Source organism: Schistosoma haematobium, chromosome 2 (assembly GCF_000699445.3).
Source record: "Schistosoma haematobium chromosome 2, whole genome shotgun sequence".
Lineage (NCBI taxonomy): Eukaryota > Metazoa > Platyhelminthes > Trematoda > Strigeidida > Schistosomatidae > Schistosoma > Schistosoma haematobium.
The window spans coordinates 16,334,877-16,359,214 of NC_067197.1; the positions used below are offsets into that span (position 1 = coordinate 16,334,877).

At 37.2% G+C, this 24,338-nt stretch overlaps 2 protein-coding genes across 2 annotated transcripts; both read right to left on the reverse strand.

The window, feature by feature from the left end:
- Window positions 1-252: 252 nt before the first annotated feature.
- MS3_00006327 (uncharacterized protein) lies at window positions 253-7,095 on the reverse strand. The gene is made up of 6 exons (XM_035732306.2): window positions 6,662-7,095; window positions 5,449-5,670; window positions 4,913-5,092; window positions 3,303-3,524; window positions 2,298-2,384; window positions 253-691 (listed from the first exon to the last, which is right to left on the reverse strand). Exons 1-6 carry the CDS (start codon window positions 6,665-6,667, stop codon window positions 605-607), a joined length of 804 nt encoding a protein of 267 aa, XP_035587614.2. The 5' UTR covers window positions 6,668-7,095; the 3' UTR covers window positions 253-604.
- Window positions 7,096-11,788: 4,693 nt separating this feature from the next.
- Window positions 11,789-24,134, reverse strand: MS3_00006329 (uncharacterized protein). Its single transcript, XM_051214458.1, has 7 exons — window positions 23,701-24,134; window positions 22,488-22,709; window positions 21,951-22,130; window positions 20,342-20,563; window positions 19,337-19,423; window positions 14,063-17,730; window positions 11,789-12,501 (listed from the first exon to the last, which is right to left on the reverse strand). The coding sequence occupies exons 1-6, from the start codon at window positions 23,704-23,706 to the stop codon at window positions 17,323-17,325; spliced, it is 1,125 nt and encodes a 374-aa protein (XP_051067635.1). The 5' UTR covers window positions 23,707-24,134; the 3' UTR covers window positions 11,789-12,501; window positions 14,063-17,322.
- Between the last annotated feature and the right edge of the window lie 204 nt (window positions 24,135-24,338).

Consider the following 24,338-nt stretch of genomic DNA (forward strand, 5'->3'; position numbering starts at 1 on the left):
GCGAGTTAATTTTCTACGGGATGAGCTCCCTAACCCCATGCCCAACCCTCCTCCTTTGCCCAGGCTTGGGACCGGCAGTAACTCTAGAAGAGCTACAGGCGGAGTTTTTCCATGATGGTCTAGCTTTAATTGACTCATGAATTCAAATATTAAATTACTAAAATCTCTACAAAACCCCTTCCTGATTTTACTTTTGACGGAATTTTAACGTTTAAGTTCTAAAAAAATTGCAACAGTTAAAAAAACTAGTCATTTTCATAACGAAATCTGTTTATTTCAAAAGATTATGTCTGAACTTGTTTAACAAATGTCCGTGCAACTAAAATTGGGAATATTAAAGATGCATCGGCATTAATCTTAACCGGTTCAGCTAAACCTTTAATTTTTCCCCAACTTACAGCTTCATCTGGTCTAGCACCGGCGTCACTACCATCAAATTCTTGTCCTGTGTTGATAAGTACACAATAATCAGCTCCATTTCGCATCAAATTTGCATTGAATGTGTGATGTTTTATAAGACCACCACCTAGTACTATCATTCCTGTAGCACGAGCATTAATTGCCAGTAAATTGATATTTCGAATATCTTCAACTAGATCTATTTTTAAACCAGGGGATCGATAAGTGTGACTAAAAGGACATCACCCAGCGAACCATCGGTTAAACCGGGACAAAATACCGGAATTTTATTCTGATGTAAAATTAATAGGATGAACAGAATGAAAGTTAGAAAGAATGAACATGCAATTAATGGAACAACAATATAATGATAGGCTGATAGACAATCAGTGATACTGTTTACAGATGTGTTTTAAGCACATGAATTTCCGGAAGTATAGTAATTAAAATCGAGGAATCGGACTGAATTGCCGACCCCATCAAGAAAACGAATCAACCCGTTGTACTTAACCAGAAAGAAGTTGGCTTTCATTTCATCTCAACATAGTATTACTTAGAAACAACAAACCGTACTCCGAATACCTGTGATCCAATAAATAACATGGTAATCTACAAATTGACTCCAAACAGTATATCAATACAAGTAAGTCTCAACCATTTTGTGATAGTAAACAATAATATCCATGGCTAATGGGACATATCTTGGATTTATGGCTCTCTGATAAAAAACTTTAAGATCAAAGTGATGGTCTGGTTTGTCCATAGTGAGAATCCGGTCAATTTTACACAAACTGGAACGCTTGTTCTCTAAATTAATTTGTTATGGAGGACGGTTGAGGAATTAAGCTTACTCTAAGTTAGAGTAATTGGTTTCAAGGATTCTTAGAGACTCAGATACTGAATTTTATGGACTTCCAAATGTAGATGTGGCATGAAATTATAGAACGAACAACATACTTCTTGAGTGAATACGATCTGATAGTCATCCAAAAAGTTTTTCAAGGACTTGAAATAATTGTCTTTACACCAATAGAGAGACGGCATCAAGGAATAGTTTTGTCGAGAACATTACTCAAAAATGTCACGCATACAAAACTATTCATAATTACCACAGAACACATCACTACCAAGTATCTCAAGAAACGCTATTTCGACAAATCAATAACAGTGATCATTTGTAACGTTGCTCCAACTTACTCTGATGCTAACTTTGAACATATCGAAAGAGACTGCTTAACTTGGCGATTGCCATATTATGCTTAATAATAAACACATTCTGATTATATCCTCACGCAATGTGGAGTAAAAGCAGGTGAACACCCAACTACCTAAGAGTTTACACAATGGTTTACAGCAGTTACAAGTCGCAGAAAACAGACGAAGTATGTTGCAGAATAGAAAAGACACTAAAAGTGGGTAACTCAGTAATTCTGCAACTTTATTGAAGATGCCGGGAAAAAATGAATAGTGAGGATATAGCACAAGGTAGGCTATTGATAACAGTTTGGAGGATTTAGTTCGAAAGTTGGATGAAATATTTCGTCAGCTACAACCCGTCTGTAGTCTGAATGGGACATTGATATTGCTTCACCACCCCTTACGTAAACTGAAAAAGTGTGACTGTTTGAAAGAATCTGATAGTATGAATCCACATGCTTTCAAGGATGGCATTCAGAAACTGAGTCGCACTTTAATGTGAGATGATGAAAATCAAACGGTTCTAACAGAATCATTTCAATAAATACCATATTCATTCGTGTGGGTTCAGTCACCTAACACACTAATTTTAACTAGCAGTTTGAGAATGGAAACGTAATACTCTTTACAAAATGGCAAACAAAGCCCAAACTTGTTATCGATGAGAATAGGTGTAGTGTCAAAAGAATACAATCACTTACTTTATAGCACCAATAATATATGGAGTCTTTATGGTTGATTTCTTTACCTAGACGATTGATCAACTTAGACGGGGTCCAATTTATATTCTAAATAACATACGAAAACAGTGTGAGTTTTATATGTACTACTGAATAACGGAAATACTTTTATCTACTGAGTGATGAAAATCCTTATAAAAACCTATTCATTATTATGTGTAAAATAACTGTAACCAAGATACCCTTTCAAAACTAAACAGATAAGACAGTACTAGTTTTTCTTCCTCTCTATGGGTGACGTTAACACCAAGTAAACTGACCTCGAGTTGCATGAACAAAATATTTGTCCTGTTTCAAGGATATTAAATATAACCACCATGAGTCGAGAAAATGAGATTGTAGTCGGTTGTGTGGATCAAATTAGATTTTCGGTATCATGTGTTCATTCAAGTTATTAGTGAACATTTGTATTATCTTAATAAATGTTGATTCAATAGTTCTATTCTAAAATACAGGAAGCACAACTGTCATTACTACTTTGATTGTGTTGAATAGGACAGTGGGATATATTGTTTCCAACTATCTGACTACTAAGCAAGGCATAGATATTATTGATATAGGGTTCTATGGCCACGATTGCTAAATTGCGAAGCTTACGTTGCTGTGTGTTGGATAATATAAAAGTCTGACTCAAATATAGAATAATGAATACGAAGACTGAAAAGATACTCAGAATTCAGGAATCTTTTATAAAAACCAACAATTTACATTAGTTTGAAATTGGTTCTGTTTGTAAGCCTTATCAGAAAGTTGAAACTGTCTCTATGAACAAGAAATTACTTTAGAAAAATTGGAAACAAGCTAACTGATAAGGAAATCGAATAGACATTTCGAAGTTAGTATCCTTAAATCCACAAGCTAAAATACATAAATCTATAAATGAGAAAATTATACACCATGAAGTATCATACGCCGGATACACATAATATCAACACTCATAATAATTGAATTTCAAAATAAACATACCTGGGAATTTTGCTCTTCTAAAACTTCATCTAGAATGGGTAGAAGCCATTGTTCAAATTTAACGTAATTATTATTTGGCACAAGTAGATTGCCAATACGATTTACACCGATTTCTCTTAATTCATGACCACGCCATCTTTCAAAATCTCCTATATATGAAGGAGCCAGACATTTGATAAAGTCTTCTTCTACACCACCAGCAGAAGTGACTATCACATCAACCTGTTGATGGAAAAATGTTCGTTGAAAAATATTGACACAAAAACCAGCCGATATGACGAATGATACTATAATAAATCCGTTTGAGTTACTTGATTAGAGATACTCTCATTGTAGCTTTATTAAGGGCTGACGGAAAAATACCTAAAATTTGTGGTGTTTGCAGCATGGCGCTCAATGCGTCTTTTCTCTGAGAAAACTAAGACCACATTTAATTATTTATTATGGGCATCTGGAATATGAGCAAATAATAACTAAAGCATAATGCGAGTCTAAAAATCGGTCACAATAATAGACATGAGCACGTTGCTACGATTTACACGTTACAGGTCAAGGATTCTATGCAGTTTTAGCTGTTCATTCTAATAAAGAAAAATATTAGACCCAATGCTACCAGTTCCAACAGCAAATCTGTGAGATTTGCCCGAGCTAGTAATTAACTTATAGGTCAGATTTGAAGTATAGTTTCAGGCAGTACTAAGTGATACTGAATGCACTTCCTAGATCAAATCACTTGATTTCTACTCCAAACCATTAGACACCTTAGTGACGAAAGAATTGATTTCACAAGACTCACGTATACCTCCAACCTTTCCACATTTGTAACGGTGGGGCAGACGAAAATGACATGAATTTCGTGAGTCTCATGATATGAAAAACAAAATCTAATATCCGACAACAAATTCAAAACATATTTTGAATTATTCATTCAAACGACGTATTGTGATAACAGTTCGTAAGCGGTAGCTCTAATTTAGCAAACAAAATGGAAAAGCATTTTGCATACATGCAAGTTAATTCATGTATGAGTGATCTTAATAAGTTAAATAAAAATAATAAACCTTGTTTTGATGATTTGGTCAAATTCAATTCACTTCACTAATTAATCTCAACTCATGTTCCCCAATACTCATTTTTGTTTGGCAAATGGAAGCGAGGTTTCAAGTTGCAACTAGAAGTTTATTAAATGGGGTCGGATGATACTACTTCTGTAAATAGTCCATTAACATTACAGTGTGTGAACTTATCAGCCTTGGATCAAATGAAATTATAGACAGACAGATATTTCAAGTTGTCAAACTATCAGTAAACCACTTCGTTAAACCATAAAAGTACAGTCAGGTGGACAGAAAACTAATTAGTATATCATGGACCTTCATAGTCTAATCAATTCGACAATTTTTTACTACATTGAAACCATGTCCTCCTATTTGATACACTTCACGGAAAGATCTAGACTGACAATTCCACCCCATAACACATGAATTAAGACAAAAAGACACCAATAATGATATATTTAATCCAAATAAGAGTAAAACATATCTTTACTTTGGTTAAAGATAAAATTTGAAAGACAAAATGAGACTTTGGTAGAATTTACTAAATCTTACCATGTTATGTTCGGCCAGAAAACGTATAACTTCTCGAACACCAGAGCTCACCATATTTGATGTATAAGCCAAAAATATAGTACATTCTGATAAAGGTCTATTTAAAGGATGAAAGTCTTGTAAAACTTGAGCTAATTCAATTTCTTCGCGTGAAGTAGGTTTTAAATTCCGTTTATTAATCTGTTGAAAATGATTGGAAAGTAACTTTATCATAATAAATGGGCATATTTAGGAAAACATTTGAAAAAGTTCAGACTAGTTGACAAATCAAAAGACTAAGTGAATGAAAAGGAAAGGTATGTATAATTTAGAAAAATTATGTGTTAAACATCAACAAACAATATATAAGCACAATTAAAAGCATAAAGAGGTTTGTGATAATTAAACATGAATATTGGTTTCAGTAGAAATTTTATTATTTGTCAAAAGACAATAGACACCACTACACATAATTATTTTTATGAATTTTAAATATCTCACAAAGTATTGTACTTAATATACAATGAAACTAACTATAAAAACTTCGAAATATCTACCATTTCATTCAGAACATGTTCAGCCTTTGCAAAATGAGTTGCCTGAAATCCAATACATTCAAAAGATGAGAACAAAGCATCGTAATTTAGACCAGCGTTAAAATCATATCCCTTTACTTGAAGATGAACACCTTCTGGCAAACTAGTACATGGTTTAAGAACAGCGTCTACGAAACCAGGAGGTCGGTCATCATGACAATAAACCTGAGAGTGATTCTTTTCCTGAAACAAGGTGATGAGAAAAAGCAAATGAATAAGCAACAAATCTAGTATTTTAACTTAAAACATATATACATATATTTACAAAGTAGATTGAAGCACACATGGAGTATAAATTTGGGGTATACTAAAGTACCATCCAAACCAGATTACTAGTGTTAACCTATGTGTCCACCACCTTCCATTTCTTTATATCAGCTATACTCTTTTCGATCTCATCAATAGTTGGAGTACTTATGTTAATTTCACATCTAGGAAGATAAGGGGTAACTCAGGGAAAGTTGAGCTATTCCTTAGTGTTCTATACATTGAAATAACCCTCTAGATGAGGAGGATAACGATTCTATCATTTTCTGAGAGACCTTTACTAACAGCTGTTCTTTTCAATGCCAGTTTCCTTGGTGAGGCGGAATGCTTTTCTGTCCCTTCATGTCATTCAGCACACTTGTTGTTCTGCAGGGCTTAGTAGTGTTTGTGTAAGGGAACTAAAATTTACGGACAAATTTAACAAATACTTCTTGCAACCATTAGGAAACTCGTTTCATGTGAACCATATATATGGTTTTAGAGAATCCTTGAGTTACAGCTGATCTCAGTTGATGATTAAGACCTTAATGCTAACTCTTAAAATTCAATTACAAACCACAACTATCACTCACAAATTTCAGCCGAAGGCTAAATGATCGTCGACTCGAAAAGACAGCTCTGAGGATCCTCAGAATTTATAACGCTTTATTAATCCTCATTTAAGTAAACATCTTTTCGAGCAGATAAGTAGTTCAAGTTCGCAAGTAGCTTATATTTTTGCCGAAATTAATATAATACTTGAGTTTAAGAATCATACTATAGTTAGACGCGTAACTACTCATATTTAGTATGTATTTAGTATCACGTCAGTATAACCTGTATAGTAAATGGTTTCATAAAATGAATAAGGTGGATTCCCTGATTGAAACGCTAATATCAATTACTCGGGATACAATATGAAACATACTTCCATCCTCAAGGTAGCCACAGCATCGGATACCCGTGGTCCGGTAACGATTTATTAGCATCGTCCGCCGCTGAATACCTCTGAGCACTTGAAGGTCAAACTGTCGTAATACGATTGGTGAGTCACCTTGATAGTTTGTAAGCTTTTCCAGAAGCAACTGGGTCAAGACAAACTGAAATTTGATTTGAGTTCAGACGCATTATGTCTGATACCCTCCGCTGTTTGAGTAGCAAACAAGATGCTAAATCTCGAGCGCCACTTAAAAGGATAGTGGTATTTTTCCTCTCTGAGTCAAATTTAAGGTTTTGATTGTTTATCAAGAGTCTAGACCACTGTTTCTAGCTTTGACTAAGGTTACTTCAGTTGGAGTAACATCAAGAGTACCGCCTTTTCTTATGAAAGTTCATGTACTTTTTTAGTACATTCGCTTTTTGTCTGTTGCACTTGTGAACCTGACACTTCGCGGTTTCACTTTTTTGTGTAGCGGCAAATAAATCTTCAAGATAAAGTCTTCGACATTGGATACTGACCACATTAGTTTTAATGAACTCACCTAGCTGAAGGCGCTCGGTCATGCATCTGCACCAGATCACGAGTGGGAACGCCGTGCTCAACATCCCCTGCAATCGCTAGCCAGATTAGATCAGACGATCCTCGATATAGCGACAGACTATCAAATATATCTACGAACCTCCTCGCTTCTGTCTTTTGATCTCACTTGGTGGGTGCGATTCATATTAGGTGTTACTGATTGAAGTGTTGTCAAACTACAAATACCTGTGACATCTTCAGTGGAAAAAAGAAATTCAACGACCGGGCTGTCAACACCCTTTGGAAAGGATCATGTAGTGCGATGAGTGCAATAGGCTGTACCATGAATTATGCACAAATCTGAAGCTAGCGGGTTTCAAAAGGTTTAATAAAATGGATGCGCGTAATTATGTCAGCAATGCTGTTGAGACGCAAACAGCTTGCTATCCGAAACTATTGCAATGACAAGCGATTCTAAAAGTTATAATAACAAGCGTGTAGTTGTGAATAAATCCGCGAAATGAATAGTTCTGTAAGTCTTCGACACTTGATGCTGACCTTATTGGTTTTACTGCACACACCTAGCTAAAAGGACTCAGTCACGCATCCACATAAGATCATGAGTACGATACGTAACACATCCCTTGCTACAACTAGCCATCGTGGTTCAAATGCTTCCCGATATATTGATAGCCTTTCAAATATATCTTTGAATTCTTTCGTTTCTGACTTGACTGCGTTGGAATACTCCAACTGCAAAGGTGTTAAGTGTAAAAGCGTTATCAAGCTTCGAATATCTGTTTTATCTTCAAGTATACTAGAGAGGTACCAACCGGTGCTCGCCCCCTCGACACACAAATTGATGTGCATTCATCCCAGGTAAGCTCAAGGTTGATTTGCTAGCATGAACCAATGGAGGAAAAACAGACTTCAAAGGTGTTTGTTAAAATTAAAAGCTCAAGAATAAATGAGTTTTGACATGAAAACACTAAGCGCATTGAGAATGACGCTTGGAGGAAACGCTATTAGGTATACAATCAGATTGATTGTCAGATATGGATTTCAGTTGTATGAACTAATCATGAACAAATCAAAGGTCACCGCTTCACCATTGAAATCCCTATAAAATATTAGACTTGTGAACACCTTCTTCTCTGTAATACAAGGGTTTATGAAGTAAATATCAGTCAAGGAAACAGGAATCGTGTGTCCACTTTCATTTGCATGTTCATTAAATTATTTAACTAACCGTTTTTAACCTTTATAGCAGACTCTTGGTAACTTCATGAAGTTAGTTCCGTTTACTTAACGAAAAATTGTAATGTTATCACAAAACATTATTACGTATCCAAAATCTGCATACTCAATATGGAGTTTATTTTCATATTGTTGTAAATAATAACTACAGTGTAATAAACCTTACGTTTATTTGATTATTCCTTTGCGTGCTCAGTTTCACCAATTCACTAGTTGATTTTCTCACATGACTTGGCCTCACTTTTTAACCCTAATGACGGGGATATAGTAGCCTGCAGAATTTTCGGGAAACACGGTTGCATCTATGGATCCTGTGCTGGGAGACACAAGTTTGTCGAGAGTCTAACACCGTCGATGTTATGGCGGCGTTATGTTGTGACATATTCTCACTAGTGTCGATACGTGTTCCACTGATGCTAATATTGTCGAAGACACTCTTCTATACTTCATTGCTCGTCCTTATTCATCCGTTACAGGGCTGCCTTTTTTCAAGGTTGCTGACAATTATTTTCTCAGAAATTTTAATAGAACGGTGATGTTGCTTAGTGAATCCTGAGTATTTGTATTGTATGTACCTCACACTCACCTGTGATCTGACCTACAAGATCTGTTGTAGGCAGTCGCTATAAGATTTCAGCATGCCCCGTGAAACCAACCTTTGCATTTGCCACAATGCATACCACTGGTAAGAGTGAAACGGCATCCAGATTACTTACAGTAGGTTTTCATGGCTATAGTGATGTATGAATTGCTAGATAGATCTGTAGTGGTATTGGTTCCCCACCACACGGCCTTAGCTCCACAGACATGGTCATTCTGCATAACTTGTCTTTATTCACATTAAATATTTTATTCTATCTTCAGCACAAGTGTGTTCATCAGAAGTACTAAGTATCATGTTGTTAAATGTCACGATACGATGAGTCAGTGTAAACAATGATGTGACTTCCATGTAAGATCTTATAGATCAGGTAGTCATACCATTACAAATCTAAAATTTTGAGATGCGGTCTATTATTAGATTAGTACTAACACCGAATAAGACTATAAATCCACAAATACTAGCAAAAGTTTACGACAGTAAAACAAAAAACAATGCACTCGAGACAGATGAAAATAGGTGGTACAAAAAGTGAGGATGTACTAAGACTAGCCTAGAAGTGAGAACTATAAAGACCGATTAGTGAACTTAGTCAAAACCACAGTTTACTGTTAATCGGATAACGCTCAAGAAGAAAAGTAATCTGCCTAACATAAGGCTTAGAACAGATTCTTTGTATCAAAGATGGTTCTTTTGTTGCGGTAGGACATAGCAAAAGTCTAAGAAATGCGAGTCACGTTAGAAACAAACTTCCCGCTCATAAAATGCAGTGCATCGGAATCAGACGCTTGCCTTCGAGATTTCAATATTAGTGGCCAATATTTTTCCGGAAACCACACACCTAGATCACCACCATGATCTAGACTAAGAAGACGACTTCAGTCAATTTTCTATGCTCCATTTCAAATGAATTTATGCTTTAGGTCTAAATATGACAACTATCAATCCGAATTTTAGCCATGTAGTCACACATGCCGAAGATACGTAAGTGTACATTTCTTGGTCACTGTAACCATCATAGATTTGTTTTGAAAGAGCAATAGTTGGACAAGGAAATACAGGTTCATCAGTAAAAATGAGCTAAAACCTAATACTAACAACAACTTTGGAGTCACAATCAGTTGGATGTGTCAGCTGCACAGATCAACCTACAACATGTGGACTGGGAAGTCCACCCTCAACATGATATGGACGTTCATTGAGACTTCTTACATCATAGGATCCTATGTGCTACAGAACGGTTTGTCCAGAAAGCAGTCCCTGAAAGTTGCAACGAACATACAGTCATCAATGATCACACCCTTCGGTTGCCAAGACGCGAAGTGCACTAGTGGGCGGAATGTAAACGAACTGGTAAGAATAATACAAATATGTAGTGCAAACAAGCGAAGAGCCAATACACAAATTCAGTGAAGGAATACAGGGTTCAGTGTCAAGTAAAGTTAGTCAATAAATTCGTCCCCGATCGAGAAAGCTTATTCCATCATGCAGAGTCACTTCAACAACTCAACTCTGAGTTTCAAAGTTGTTAAGTCATAATGGCCCAACGATAAGCGAGTGTGACTCAGAACATTATTTTTGACATTCCAGCCGTTCCGTACTAACTAAATCGACAAGATTTCCTGTTGCAACTCGACAGCACACTCAAAAAGAACCTGAGTTCCGACTTCGTGTATCAGAAACTGCAGCACTCAACACAAGGACACATCTCCTGCTCCCGATATGGTCCATCTTGCTATACTAATGAAAGCAGCTTCAATCTTGGCAACACCGCTTTATATCCTCAAATTCTCTAAGCCGAAATACTTACTAACATACTTACTTACGTCTGTTACCCCTCGTGAAGGAGCATAGGCCGCTCACCAGCATTCTCCATCAAACCCTGTCCTGGGCGATCCTTTCGAGCTCTTTCCAGTTCCTATTTATCCTTTTCATATCTGTTTCTGTTTCCCGACGTAATGTGTTCTTTGGCCTTCCTCTTTTCCGCTTCCCTTTAGGATTCCAAGTTAGGGCTTGCCTCGTGATGCAGATTGGTGATTTCCGTAGTGTATGTCCTATCCATTTCCATCGTCTTTTCCTAATTTCCTCTTCAGCTGGAAGCTGGTTTGTTCTCTCCCACAGAAGGCTGTTGCTGATAGTATCCAGCCAATGGATGTTGAGTATCTTGCGTAGACAACTATTTGTAAATACTTGTACTTTCTTGATGATGGCTGTAGTAGTCCTCCAGGTTTCAGCTCCATACAGTAGGACTGCCTTGACGTTCGTATTGAAAATTCTCACTTTGATATTGGTTGAAAGTTGTTTTGAGTTCCATATGTTCTTCAATTGTAGGGATGCGGCCCTTGCTTTGCCAATCCTCGCCTTTACGTCTGCATCCGATCCCCATTGTTCATCGATGATGCTTCCCAGGTACGTGAAGGATTCCACGTCTTGCAGAATTTCACCACTAAGTGTGGTTGGGTTAGTGTTCTCGGTGTTGTATTTGAGAACCTTGGTTTTTCCTTTGTGTATGTTGAGGCCCACTGATGAAGAGACTGCTGCTACACTAGTTATCTTCACCTGCATTTGTTCGTGTGTATGGGATAGGATGGCTAGGTCATCTGCGAAGTCCAAATCGTCTAATTGATTCTAAGCTGTCCATTGTATGTTGTGTTTTCCCTCAGATGTCGAGGTCTTCATAATCCAGTCGACCACCAGAAGAAAGAGGGAGGGAGAGAGTAAACAGCCTTGTCTGACTCCGGTCCTTACTTGGAATGCATCTGCCAGCTGTCCTCCATGCACGACTTTGCACTGTAGTCCGTCGTATGAGTCCTGGATAATGTTGACAATCTTCCCAGGAACTCTGTAGTGTCGAAGAAGTTTCCATAACGTTCTCCTATCTACACTGTCAAACGCCTTCTCAAAGTCAATGAAGTTGATGTATGATGATGAGTTCCACTCAAGTGATTGTTCGACGATGATCCGTGGTGTCGCAATTTGGTCTGTGCACGACCGATCCTTACGGAATCCAGCCTGTTGATCTCGAAATTGGGCGTCTTTCATCTAGTTCAGCAACACTCTGTTAAAGACTTTCCCTGGTATTGACAGTAGTGTGATGCCTCTGTAGTTTTCATATTTGCTCAGATCTCCTTTGGAATTTTGATGAGGTGTCCTTCTTTCCAGTCCGTCAGCACTAGTCCTTCTTCCTTATTCTTCTTGAATAAAAGGTAAAGCATGTTTGTGGCTCGATGTCTGAATTCAGTGCTTCAGCTGGTATACTGTCAGGTCCTGCTGCTTTCCCGCTCTTGATTTGTCTGATGGCCATTCTGATTTCTTCCGTCGTTGGTGGATTAACATCTATAGGGAGATACGCTTGCAAAAAGTTGGAAGCTAGACCGCATTGCACCAGTTTTCGGAGTGAGTCGACGCAGCGAACGTTCAAGCTAACCAATGGTGGCACTCCTCCAACGACCTTCAGAGATTTTTGATTTCATGTTACGCGATGGTAAACACGACTATTTATTCCCCATAAACTCTTTTTCACCCAAACAGCGTGGTTTCAGAAAAAGTCATTCTCGTATAACTAACCTACTGACCTCAGTGGAAAAATGGGCAGTCATTCTTGATCTAAATGTCAAAGTTGATTTCATATATCTCGAATTATCATAAGCTTTTAATAGGGCCAACAAAATATGTCTTATCAATATGCTTAAACGATTAGGTATCAAATCACCTCTAATTGATTAGCTTACTTTGTATCTAGAACATCGACACTTAAAAGTCAGGGTTAACTTCACTTTCTTTCAGGCCATGGAATCTCTTAGTGGGGTCCCCAAAGGTTCGGTACTAGAACCCCTTCTTTTCTCAACTTGCGTAAAGGATCTGGGACTTCTGGAGGATCTGACTTGACTTCAAAGCTGAGCAAACAATAACGCGCTTACATTTAACACTTCAAAGTGCAAAGTAGTCCACCTGAAACATGTTGCAGATTACGCATACAACGTAGGTAACTCGTTACCGGAGGTATCTCATGTTAAAAAATGATCTAGGAATATTGGTACCCTATGATCTCGAATCTTACGCTAACTGCGACAAAAATGCTTTCTCGAGCAAACATTGCAGTGATAACGTTGGGCCGCATTTTCGATTATTTTAACTCAAAAATTTCCACCTAATCTTCAGCAGTTTTGTTCGACACCGTCTACATATGGAAACAAAGTGTTTCCTCCCTCATTCCAAAGGGATAAAGACACATTGGAACATATTCAACAGTGAGCCACGAAATCAGTTGAGGGACCGAAATTTAAGTCTTATAAAGAGCTTCACTGAACATTCACTATCTAGAGTACAGAAGTCGTAGAGGTGACTTTCTAATGACATATAGAGTCCTAAGCACCTCTAGTCATTCCCTTAAATATTTACTTAAGCTCAGTCGAAGAAGTTGCCATAACATTCTCCTATCTACACTGTCAAACGCCTTCTCAAAGTCAATGAAGTTGATGTATGATGATGAGTTCCACTCAAGTGATTGTTCGACGATGATCCGTGGTGTCGCAATTTGGTCTGTGCACGACCGATCCTTACGGAATCCAGCCTGTTGATCTCGAAATTGGGCGTCTTTCATCTAGTTCAGCAACACTCTGTTAAAGACTTTCCCTGGTATTGACAGTAGTGTGATGCCTCTGTAGTTTTCATATTTGCTCAGATCTCCTTTGGAATTTTGATGAGGTGTCCTTCTTTCCAGTCCGTCAGCACTAGTCCTTCTTCCTTATTCTTCTTGAATAAAAGGTAAAGCATGTTTGTGGCTCGATGTCTGAATTCAGTGCTTCAGCTGGTATACTGTCAGGTCCTGCTGCTTTCCCGCTCTTGATTTGTCTGATGGCCATTCTGATTTCTTCCGTCGTTGGTGGATTAACATCTATAGGGAGATACGCTTGCAAAAAGTTGGAAGCTAGACCGCATTGCACCAGTTTTCGGAGTGAGTCGACGCAGCGAACGTTCAAGCTAACCAATGGTGGCACTCCTCCAACGACCTTCAGAGATTTTTGATTTCATGTTACGCGATGGTAAACACGACTATTTATTCCCCATAAACTCTTTTTCACCCAAACAGCGTGGTTTCAGAAAAAGTCATTCTCGTATAACTAACCTACTGACCTCAGTGGAAAAATGGGCAGTCATTCTTGATCTAAATGTCAAAGTTGATTTCATATATCTCGAATTATCATAAGCTTTTAATAGGGCCAACAAAATATGTCTTATCAATATGCTTAAACGATTAGGTATCAAATCACCTCTAATTGATTAGCTTACTTTGTATCTAGAACATCGACACTTAAAAGTCAGGGTTAACTTCACTTTCTTTCAGGCCATGGAATCTCTTAGTGGGGTCCCCAAAGGTTCGGTACTAGAACCCCTTCTTTTCTCAACTTGCGTAAAGGATCTGGGACTTCTGGAGGATCTGACTTGACTTCAAAGCTGAGCAAACAATAACGCGCTTACATTTAACACTTCAAAGTGCAAAGTAGTCCACCTGAAACATGTTGCAGATTACGCATACAACGTAGGTAACTCGTTACCGGAGGTATCTCATGTTAAAAAATGATCTAGGAATATTGGTACCCTATGATCTCGAATCTTACGCTAACTGCGACAAAAATGCTTTCTCGAGCAAACATTGCAGTGATAACGTTGGGCCGCATTTTCGATTATTTTAACTCAAAAAATTTCCACCTAATCTTCAGCAGTTTTGTTCGACACCGTCTACATATGGAAACAAAGTGTTTCCTCCCTCATTCCAAAGGGATAAAGACACATTGGAACATATTCAACAGTGAGCCACGAAATCAGTTGAGGGACCGAAATTTAAGTCTTATAAAGAGCTTCACTGAACATTCACTATCTAGAGTACAGAAGTCGTAGAGGTGACTTTCTAATGACATATAGAGTCCTAAGCACCTCTAGTCATTCCCTTAAATATTTACTTAAGCTCAGTCGAAGAAGTTGCCATAACATTCTCCTATCTACACTGTCAAACGCCTTCTCAAAGTCAATGAAGTTGATGTATGATGATGAGTTCCACTCAAGTGATTGTTCGACGATGATCCGTGGTGTCGCAATTTGGTCTGTGCACGACCGATCCTTACGGAATCCAGCCTGTTGATCTCGAAATTGGGCGTCTTTCATCTAGTTCAGCAACACTCTGTTAAAGACTTTCCCTGGTATTGACAGTAGTGTGATGCCTCTGTAGTTTTCATATTTGCTCAGATCTCCTTTGGAATTTTGATGAGGTGTCCTTCTTTCCAGTCCGTCAGCACTAGTCCTTCTTCCTTATTCTTCTTGAATAAAAGGTAAAGCATGTTTGTGGCTCGATGTCTGAATTCAGTGCTTCAGCTGGTATACTGTCAGGTCCTGCTGCTTTCCCGCTCTTGATTTGTCTGATGGCCATTCTGATTTCTTCCGTCGTTGGTGGATCGACATCTAAAGGGAGATCTGTGTGTGCTGCTTCATTGTCCGGTAGATTCAATGGAGCTGGTCTATTCAAGAATTCCTCGAATTATTCTACCCACCTGCTCCTCTGTTCCTGATTGGGCCGCCTTCTTTGTCTTTGACCGGTCTCTCTGGTTTACTGTATTTCCCTGCTAGTTTCTTCATTGTATTGTAAAGTCGTTTCATATTCCCTCCCCTTGCAGCTTTTTCACCGTCGTTGCTAGTTCTTCCACATATTCCTTCTTGTTGGCTCTAATGCTCCTCTTCACTTGCTTGTTTGCTTCTGTGTATTCAGCTTGTGCTTGGACTTTCTCTGTTCGTGTTCGGCTGTTGTTAATTGCTGTATTCTTGTTCTTCCTTTCTTTGATCTTGTCCAGTGTTTCTATGAAGATCCATTCCTTATGATGATGCTTCTTGAAACCCAGAACCTCTTGACACGTTGAAGTTAATGCTTCTTTGATACCTTTCTAGTTGTCCTCCATAGTAGTTTATTCTTCCTTCAGTAGATCTTGTGAGGCTTGGAACCTGTTGCTGAGAGCTATCTTGAATTCATCGAGTTTGTCAGTATCTCAAAGGAAGGCTGTATTGAACATTTGTATTGCTGTTTGTCCAGTTGTCCAATTCTTCTTTAGCTTCAGTTTTAAATTGGCCACAACCAAGTGATGATTCGAAGCTACGTCAGCTCCTCTCCTGGTTCTCACATCTTCCATTGTCCTTCGGAATTTTTATGGATCCAAATATGATCTATCTGGTTCTCTGTAGTGTGTTTCGGTGAGATCCATGTAGCTTTGTGTGGAAATATTGTGCCTCCTATGACCAATTTGTTGAATGCACACAGATTTGCAAATCTCTCCCCATTTTCGTTTCTCTCTCCCAGTCCATGTCGTCCCATGATATCTTCATGTCCGGTGTTGTCTATTCCGACATTGGCGTTTAGATCTCCCATCAAAATGGTGAGGTTGTTTCTTGGGCACTTCTCTATGATTGATTGCAGCCGCTCGTAGAATTGGTCTTTAATGTCGTCGTTGCTATCATCGGTGGGTGCATAACACTGGATAACATTCATTGTAATTTCCTCCATCTTTGTTTTTAATGAGGCTTTGATGATTTTGGATCCGTGAGATTCCCATCCTGCAAGTGCATTTCGTGCTTCCTTGGACAGCATTAGAGCAACTCCCTGAGTGTGTGGAGCATTTTCTTCTTCGTGACCGGAGTAGAGCGGCATCTCTCCCGCATCTAGCTTTTTCTGTTCAACTTAGGTCCAATGAGTTTCGCTGCCAAATTGTATCTCCTCATTTCCGTTGGTATTTGTCTGGTCTTCTCGGTTTCCCATTGTCCGGACGTTCCGTGTATCTATAAAAATTGTTGCTCTGGTTGTTAGAAGAGGCATCGACCTCGTGATTTCCGAAGGAGCTCGGCTTTCACCATGACGCGTCATAACTCTTCTAAGCGAAGAACTTCTAACTCCCAGGGCAGAGTTTAAATGGTTTGAATTAATTTTTCTGGTTAGCGTTTATTTAGCGAGTTAATTTTCTACGGGATGAGCTCCCTAACCCCATGCCCAACCCTCCTCCTTTGCCCAGGCTTGGGACCGGCAGTAACTCTAGAAGAGCTACAGGCGGAGTTTTTCCATGATGGTCTAGCTTTAATTGACTCATGAATTCAAATATTAAATTACTAAAATCTCTACAAAACCCCTTCCTGATTTTACTTTTGACGGAATTTTAACGTTTAAGTTCTAAAAAAATTGCAACAGTTAAAAAAACTAGTCATTTTCATAACGAAATCTGTTTATTTCAAAAGATTATGTCTGAACTTGTTTAACAAATGTCCGTGCAACTAAAATTGGGAATATTAAAGATGCATCGGCATTAATCTTAACCGGTTCAGCTAAACCTTTAATTTTTCCCCAACTTACAGCTTCATCTGGTCTAGCACCGGCGTCACTACCATCAAATTCTTGTCCTGTGTTGATAAGTACACAATAATCAGCTCCATTTCGCATCAAATTTGCATTGAATGTGTGATGTTTTATAAGACCACCACCTAGTACTATCATTCCTGTAGCACGAGCATTAATTGCCAGTAAATTGATATTTCGAATATCTTCAACTAGATCTATTTTTAAACCAGGGGATCGATAAGTGTGACTAAAAAGGACATCACCCAGCGAACCATCGGTTAAACCGGGACAAAATACCGGAATTTTATTCTGATGTAAAATTAATAGGATGAACAGAATGAAAGTTAGAAAGAATGAACATGCAATTAATGGAACAACAATATAATGATAGGCTGATAGACAATCAGTGATACTGTTTACAGATGTGTTTTAAGCACATGAATTTCCGGGAGTATAGTAATTAAAATCGAGGAATCGGACTGAATTGCCGACCCCATCAAGAAAACGAATCAACCCGTTGTACTTAACCAGAAAGAAGTTGGCTTTCATTTCATCTCAACATAGTATTACTTAGAAACAACAAACCGTACTCCGAATACCTGTGATCCAATAAATAACATGGTAATCTACAAATTGACTCCAAACAGTATATCAATACAAGTAAGTCTCAACCATTTTGTGATAGTAAACAATAATATCCATGGCTAATGGGACATATCTTGGATTTATGGCTCTCTGATAAAAAACTTTAAGATCAAAGTGATGGTCTGGTTTGTCCATAGTGAGAATCCGGTCAATTTTACACAAACTGGAACGCTTGTTCTCTAAATTAATTTGTTATGGAGGACGGTTGAGGAATTAAGCTTACTCTAAGTTAGAGTAATTGGTTTCAAGGATTCTTAGAGACTCAGATACTGAATTTTATGGACTTCCAAATGTAGATGTGGCATGAAATTATAGAACGAACAACATACTTCTTGAGTGAATACGATCTGATAGTCATCCAAAAAGTTTTTCAAGGACTTGAAATAATTGTCTTTACACCAATAGAGAGACGGCATCAAGGAATAGTTTTGTCGAGAACATTACTCAAAAATGTCACGCATACAAAACTATTCATAATTACCACAGAACACATCACTACCAAGTATCTCAAGAAACGCTATTTCGACAAATCAATAACAGTGATCATTTGTAACGTTGCTCCAACTTACTCTGATGCTAACTTTGAACATATCGAAAGAGACTGCTTAACTTGGCGATTGCCATATTATGCTTAATAATAAACACATTCTGATTATATCCTCACGCAATGTGGAGTAAAAGCAGGTGAACACCCAACTACCTAAGAGTTTACACAATGGTTTACAGCAGTTACAAGTCGCAGAAAACAGACGAAGTATGTTGCAGAATAGAAAAGACACTAAAAGTGGGTAACTCAGTAATTCTGCAACTTTATTGAAGATGCCGGGAAAAAATGAATAGTGAGGATATAGCACAAGGTAGGCTATTGATAACAGTTTGGAGGATTTAGTTCGAAAGTTGGATGAAATATTTCGTCAGCTACAACCCGTCTGTAGTCTGAATGGGACATTGATATTGCTTCACCACCCCTTACGTAAACTGAAAAAGTGTGACTGTTTGAAAGAATCTGATAGTATGAATCCACATGCTTTCAAGGATGGCATTCAGAAACTGAGTCGCACTTTAATGTGAGATGATGAAAATCAAACGGTTCTAACAGAATCATTTCAATAAATACCATATTCATTCGTGTGGGTTCAGTCACCTAACACACTAATTTTAACTAGCAGTTTGAGAATGGAAACGTAATACTCTTTACAAAATGGCAAACAAAGCCCAAACTTGTTATCGATGAGAATAGGTGTAGTGTCAAAAGAATACAATCACTTACTTTATAGCACCAATAATATATGGAGTCTTTATGGTTGATTTCTTTACCTAGACGATTGATCAACTTAGACGGGGTCCAATTTATATTCTAAATAACATACGAAAACAGTGTGAGTTTTATATGTACTACTGAATAACGGAAATACTTTTATCTACTGAGTGATGAAAATCCTTATAAAAACCTATTCATTATTATGTGTAAAATAACTGTAACCAAGATACCCTTTCAAAACTAAACAGATAAGACAGTACTAGTTTTTCTTCCTCTCTATGGGTGACGTTAACACCAAGTAAACTGACCTCGAGTTGCATGAACAAAATATTTGTCCTGTTTCAAGGATATTAAATATAACCACCATGAGTCGAGAAAATGAGATTGTAGTCGGTTGTGTGGATCAAATTAGATTTTCGGTATCATGTGTTCATTCAAGTTATTAGTGAACATTTGTATTATCTTAATAAATGTTGATTCAATAGTTCTATTCTAAAATACAGGAAGCACAACTGTCATTACTACTTTGATTGTGTTGAATAGGACAGTGGGATATATTGTTTCCAACTATCTGACTACTAAGCAAGGCATAGATATTATTGATATAGGGTTCTATGGCCACGATTGCTAAATTGCGAAGCTTACGTTGCTGTGTGTTGGATAATATAAAAGTCTGACTCAAATATAGAATAATGAATACGAAGACTGAAAAGATACTCAGAATTCAGGAATCTTTTATAAAAACCAACAATTTACATTAGTTTGAAATTGGTTCTGTTTGTAAGCCTTATCAGAAAGTTGAAACTGTCTCTATGAACAAGAAATTACTTTAGAAAAATTGGAAACAAGCTAACTGATAAGGAAATCGAATAGACATTTCGAAGTTAGTATCCTTAAATCCACAAGCTAAAATACATAAATCTATAAATGAGAAAATTATACACCATGAAGTATCATACGCCGGATACACATAATATCAACACTCATAATAATTGAATTTCAAAATAAACATACCTGGGAATTTTGCTCTTCTAAAACTTCATCTAGAATGGGTAGAAGCCATTGTTCAAATTTAACGTAATTATTATTTGGCACAAGTAGATTGCCAATACGATTTACACCGATTTCTCTTAATTCATGACCACGCCATCTTTCAAAATCTCCTATATATGAAGGAGCCAGACATTTGATAAAGTCTTCTTCTACACCACCAGCAGAAGTGACTATCACATCAACCTGTTGATGGAAAAATGTTCGTTGAAAAATATTGACACAAAAACCAGCCGATATGACGAATGATACTATAATAAATCCGTTTGAGTTACTTGATTAGAGATACTCTCATTGTAGCTTTATTAAGGGCTGACGGAAAAATACCTAAAATTTGTGGTGTTTGCAGCATGGCGCTCAATGCGTCTTTTCTCTGAGAAAACTAAGACCACATTTAATTATTTATTATGGGCATCTGGAATATGAGCAAATAATAACTAAAGCATAATGCGAGTCTAAAAATCGGTCACAATAATAGACATGAGCACGTTGCTACGATTTACACGTTACAGGTCAAGGATTCTATGCAGTTTTAGCTGTTCATTCTAATAAAGAAAAATATTAGACCCAATGCTACCAGTTCCAACAGCAAATCTGTGAGATTTGCCCGAGCTAGTAATTAACTTATAGGTCAGATTTGAAGTATAGTTTCAGGCAGTACTAAGTGATACTGAATGCACTTCCTAGATCAAATCACTTGATTTCTACTCCAAACCATTAGACACCTTAGTGACGAAAGAATTGATTTCACAAGACTCACGTATACCTCCAACCTTTCCACATTTGTAACGGTGGGGCAGACGAAAATGACATGAATTTCGTGAGTCTCATGATATGAAAAACAAAATCTAATATCCGACAACAAATTCAAAACATATTTTGAATTATTCATTCAAACGACGTATTGTGATAACAGTTCGTAAGCGGTAGCTCTAATTTAGCAAACAAAATGGAAAAGCATTTTGCATACATGCAAGTTAATTCATGTATGAGTGATCTTAATAAGTTAAATAAAAATAATAAACCTTGTTTTGATGATTTGGTCAAATTCAATTCACTTCACTAATTAATCTCAACTCATGTTCCCCAATACTCATTTTTGTTTGGCAAATGGAAGCGAGGTTTCAAGTTGCAACTAGAAGTTTATTAAATGGGGTCGGATGATACTACTTCTGTAAATAGTCCATTAACATTACAGTGTGTGAACTTATCAGCCTTGAATCAAATGAAATTATAGACAGACAGATATTTCAAGTTGTCAAACTATCAGTAAACCACTTCGTTAAACCATAAAAGTACAGTCAGGTGGACAGAAAACTAATTAGTATATCATGGACCTTCATAGTCTAATCAATTCGACAATTTTTTACTACATTGAAACCATGTCCTCCTATTTGATACACTTCACGGAAAGATCTAGACTGACAATTCCACCCCATAACACATGAATTAAGACAAAAGACACCAATAATGATATATTTAATCCAAATAAGAGTAAAACATATCTTTACTTTGGTTAAAGATAAAATTTGAAAGACAAAATGAGACTTTGGTAGAATTTACTAAATCTTACCATGTTATGTTCGGCCAGAAAACGTATAACTTCTCGAACACCAGAGCTCACCATATTTGATGTATAAGCCAAAAATATAGTACATTCTGATAAAGGTCTATTTAAAGGATGAAAGTCTTGTAAAACTTGAGCTAATTCAATTTCTTCGCGTGAAGTAGGTTTTAAATTCCGTTTATTAATCTGTTGAAAATGATTGGAAAGTAACTTTATCATAATAAATGGGCATATTTAGGAAAACATTTGAAAAAAGTTCAGACTAGTTGACAAATCAAAAGACTAAGTGAATGAAAAGGAAAGGTATGTATAATTTAGAAAAATTATGTGTTAAACATCAACAAACAATATATAAGCACAATTAAAAGCATAAAGAGGTTTGTGATAATTAAACATGAATATTGGTTTCAGTAGAAATTTTATTATTTGTCAAAAGACAATAGACACCACTACACATAATTATTTTTATGAATTTTAAATATCTCACAAAGTATTGTACTTAATATACAATGAAACTAACTATAAAAACTTCGAAATATCTACCATTTCATTCAGAACATGTTCAGCCTTTGCAAAATGAGTTGCCTGAAATCCAATACATTCAAAAGATGAGAACAAAGCATCGTAATTTAGACCAGCGTTAAAATCATATCCCTTTACTTGAAGATGAACACCTTCTGGCAAACTAGTACATGGTTTAAGAACAGCGTCTACGAAACCAGGAGGTCGGTCATCATGACAATAAACCTGAGAGTGATTCTTTTCCTGAAACAAGGTGATGAGAAAAAGCAAATGAATAAGCAACAAATCTAGTATTTTAACTTAAAACATATATACATATATTTACAAAGTAGATTGAAGCACACATGGAGTATAAATTTGGGGTATACTAAAGTACCATCCAAACCAGATTACTAGTGTTAACCTATGTGTCCACCACCTTCCATTTCTTTATATCAGCTATACTCTTTTCGATCTCATCAATAGTTGGAGTACTTATGTTAATTTCACATCTAGGAAGATAAGGGGTAACTCAGGGAAAGTTGAGCTATTCCTTAGTGTTCTATACATTGAAATAACCCTCTAGATGAGGAGGATAACGATTCTATCATTTTCTGAGAGACCTTTACTAACAGCTGTTCTTTTCAATGCCAGTTTCCTTGGTGAGGCGGAATGCTTTTCTGTCCCTTCATGTCATTCAGCACACTTGTTGTTCTGCAGGGCTTAGTAGTGTTTGTGTAAGGGAACTAAAATTTACGGACAAATTTAACAAATACTTCTTGCAACCATTAGGAAACTCGTTTCATGTGAACCATATATATGGTTTTAGAGAATCCTTGAGTTACAGCTGATCTCAGTTGATGATTAAGACCTTAATGCTAACTCTTAAAATTCAATTACAAACCACAACTATCACTCACAAATTTCAGCCGAAGGCTAAATGATCGTCGACTCGAAAAGACAGCTCTGAGGATCCTCAGAATTTATAACGCTTTATTAATCCTCATTTAAGTAAACATCTTTTCGAGCAGATAAGTAGTTCAAGTTCGCAAGTAGCTTATATTTTTGCCGAAATTAATATAATACTTGAGTTTAAGAATCATACTATAGTTAGACGCGTAACTACTCATATTTAGTATGTATTTAGTATCACGTCAGTATAACCTGTATAGTAAATGGTTTCATAAAATGAATAAGGTGGATTCCCTGATTGAAACGCTAATATCAATTACTCGGGATACAATATGAAACATACTTCCATCCTCAAGGTAGCCACAGCATCGGATACCCGTGGTCCGGTAACGATTTATTAGCATCGTCCGCCGCTGAATACCTCTGAGCACTTGAAGGTCAAACTGTCGTAATACGATTGGTGAGTCACCTTGATAGTTTGTAAGCTTTTCCAGAAGCAACTGGGTCAAGACAAACTGAAATTTGATTTGAGTTCAGACGCATTATGTCTGATACCCTCCGCTGTTTGAGTAGCAAACAAGATGCTAAATCTCGAGCGCCACTTAAAAGGATAGTGGTATTTTTCCTCTCTGAGTCAAATTTAAGGTTTTGATTGTTTATCAAGAGTCTAGACCACTGTTTCTAGCTTTGACTAAGGTTACTTCAGTTGGAGTAACATCAAGAGTACCGCCTTTTCTTATGAAAGTTCATGTACTTTTTTAGTACATTCGCTTTTTGTCTGTTGCACTTGTGAACCTGACACTTCGCGGTTTCACTTTTTGTGTAGCGGCAAATAAATCTTCAAGATAAAGTCTTCGACATTGGATACTGACCACATTAGTTTTAATGAACTCACCTAGCTGAAGGCGCTCGGTCATGCATCTGCACCAGATCACGAGTGGGAACGCCGTGCTCAACATCCCCTGCAATCGCTAGCCAGAT

Coding starts and splice junctions, on each gene's coding strand:
- MS3_00006329 (XM_051214458.1), bottom strand. Junction 20,564..21,950: donor TTCTGGCCGAACATAACATG/GTAAGATTTAGT, acceptor TTCCATCAACAG/GTTGATGTGATAGTCACTTC. Junction 19,424..20,341: donor TAGAAGAGCAAAATTCCCAG/GTATGTTTATTT, acceptor TATGTTATTTAG/AATATAAATTGGACCCCGTC.
- MS3_00006327 (XM_035732306.2), bottom strand. Junction 5,093..5,448: donor AACATGTTCTGAATGAAATG/GTAGATATTTCG, acceptor CATTTTCAACAG/ATTAATAAACGGAATTTAAA. Junction 3,525..4,912: donor TTCTGGCCGAACATAACATG/GTAAGATTTAGT, acceptor TTCCATCAACAG/GTTGATGTGATAGTCACTTC.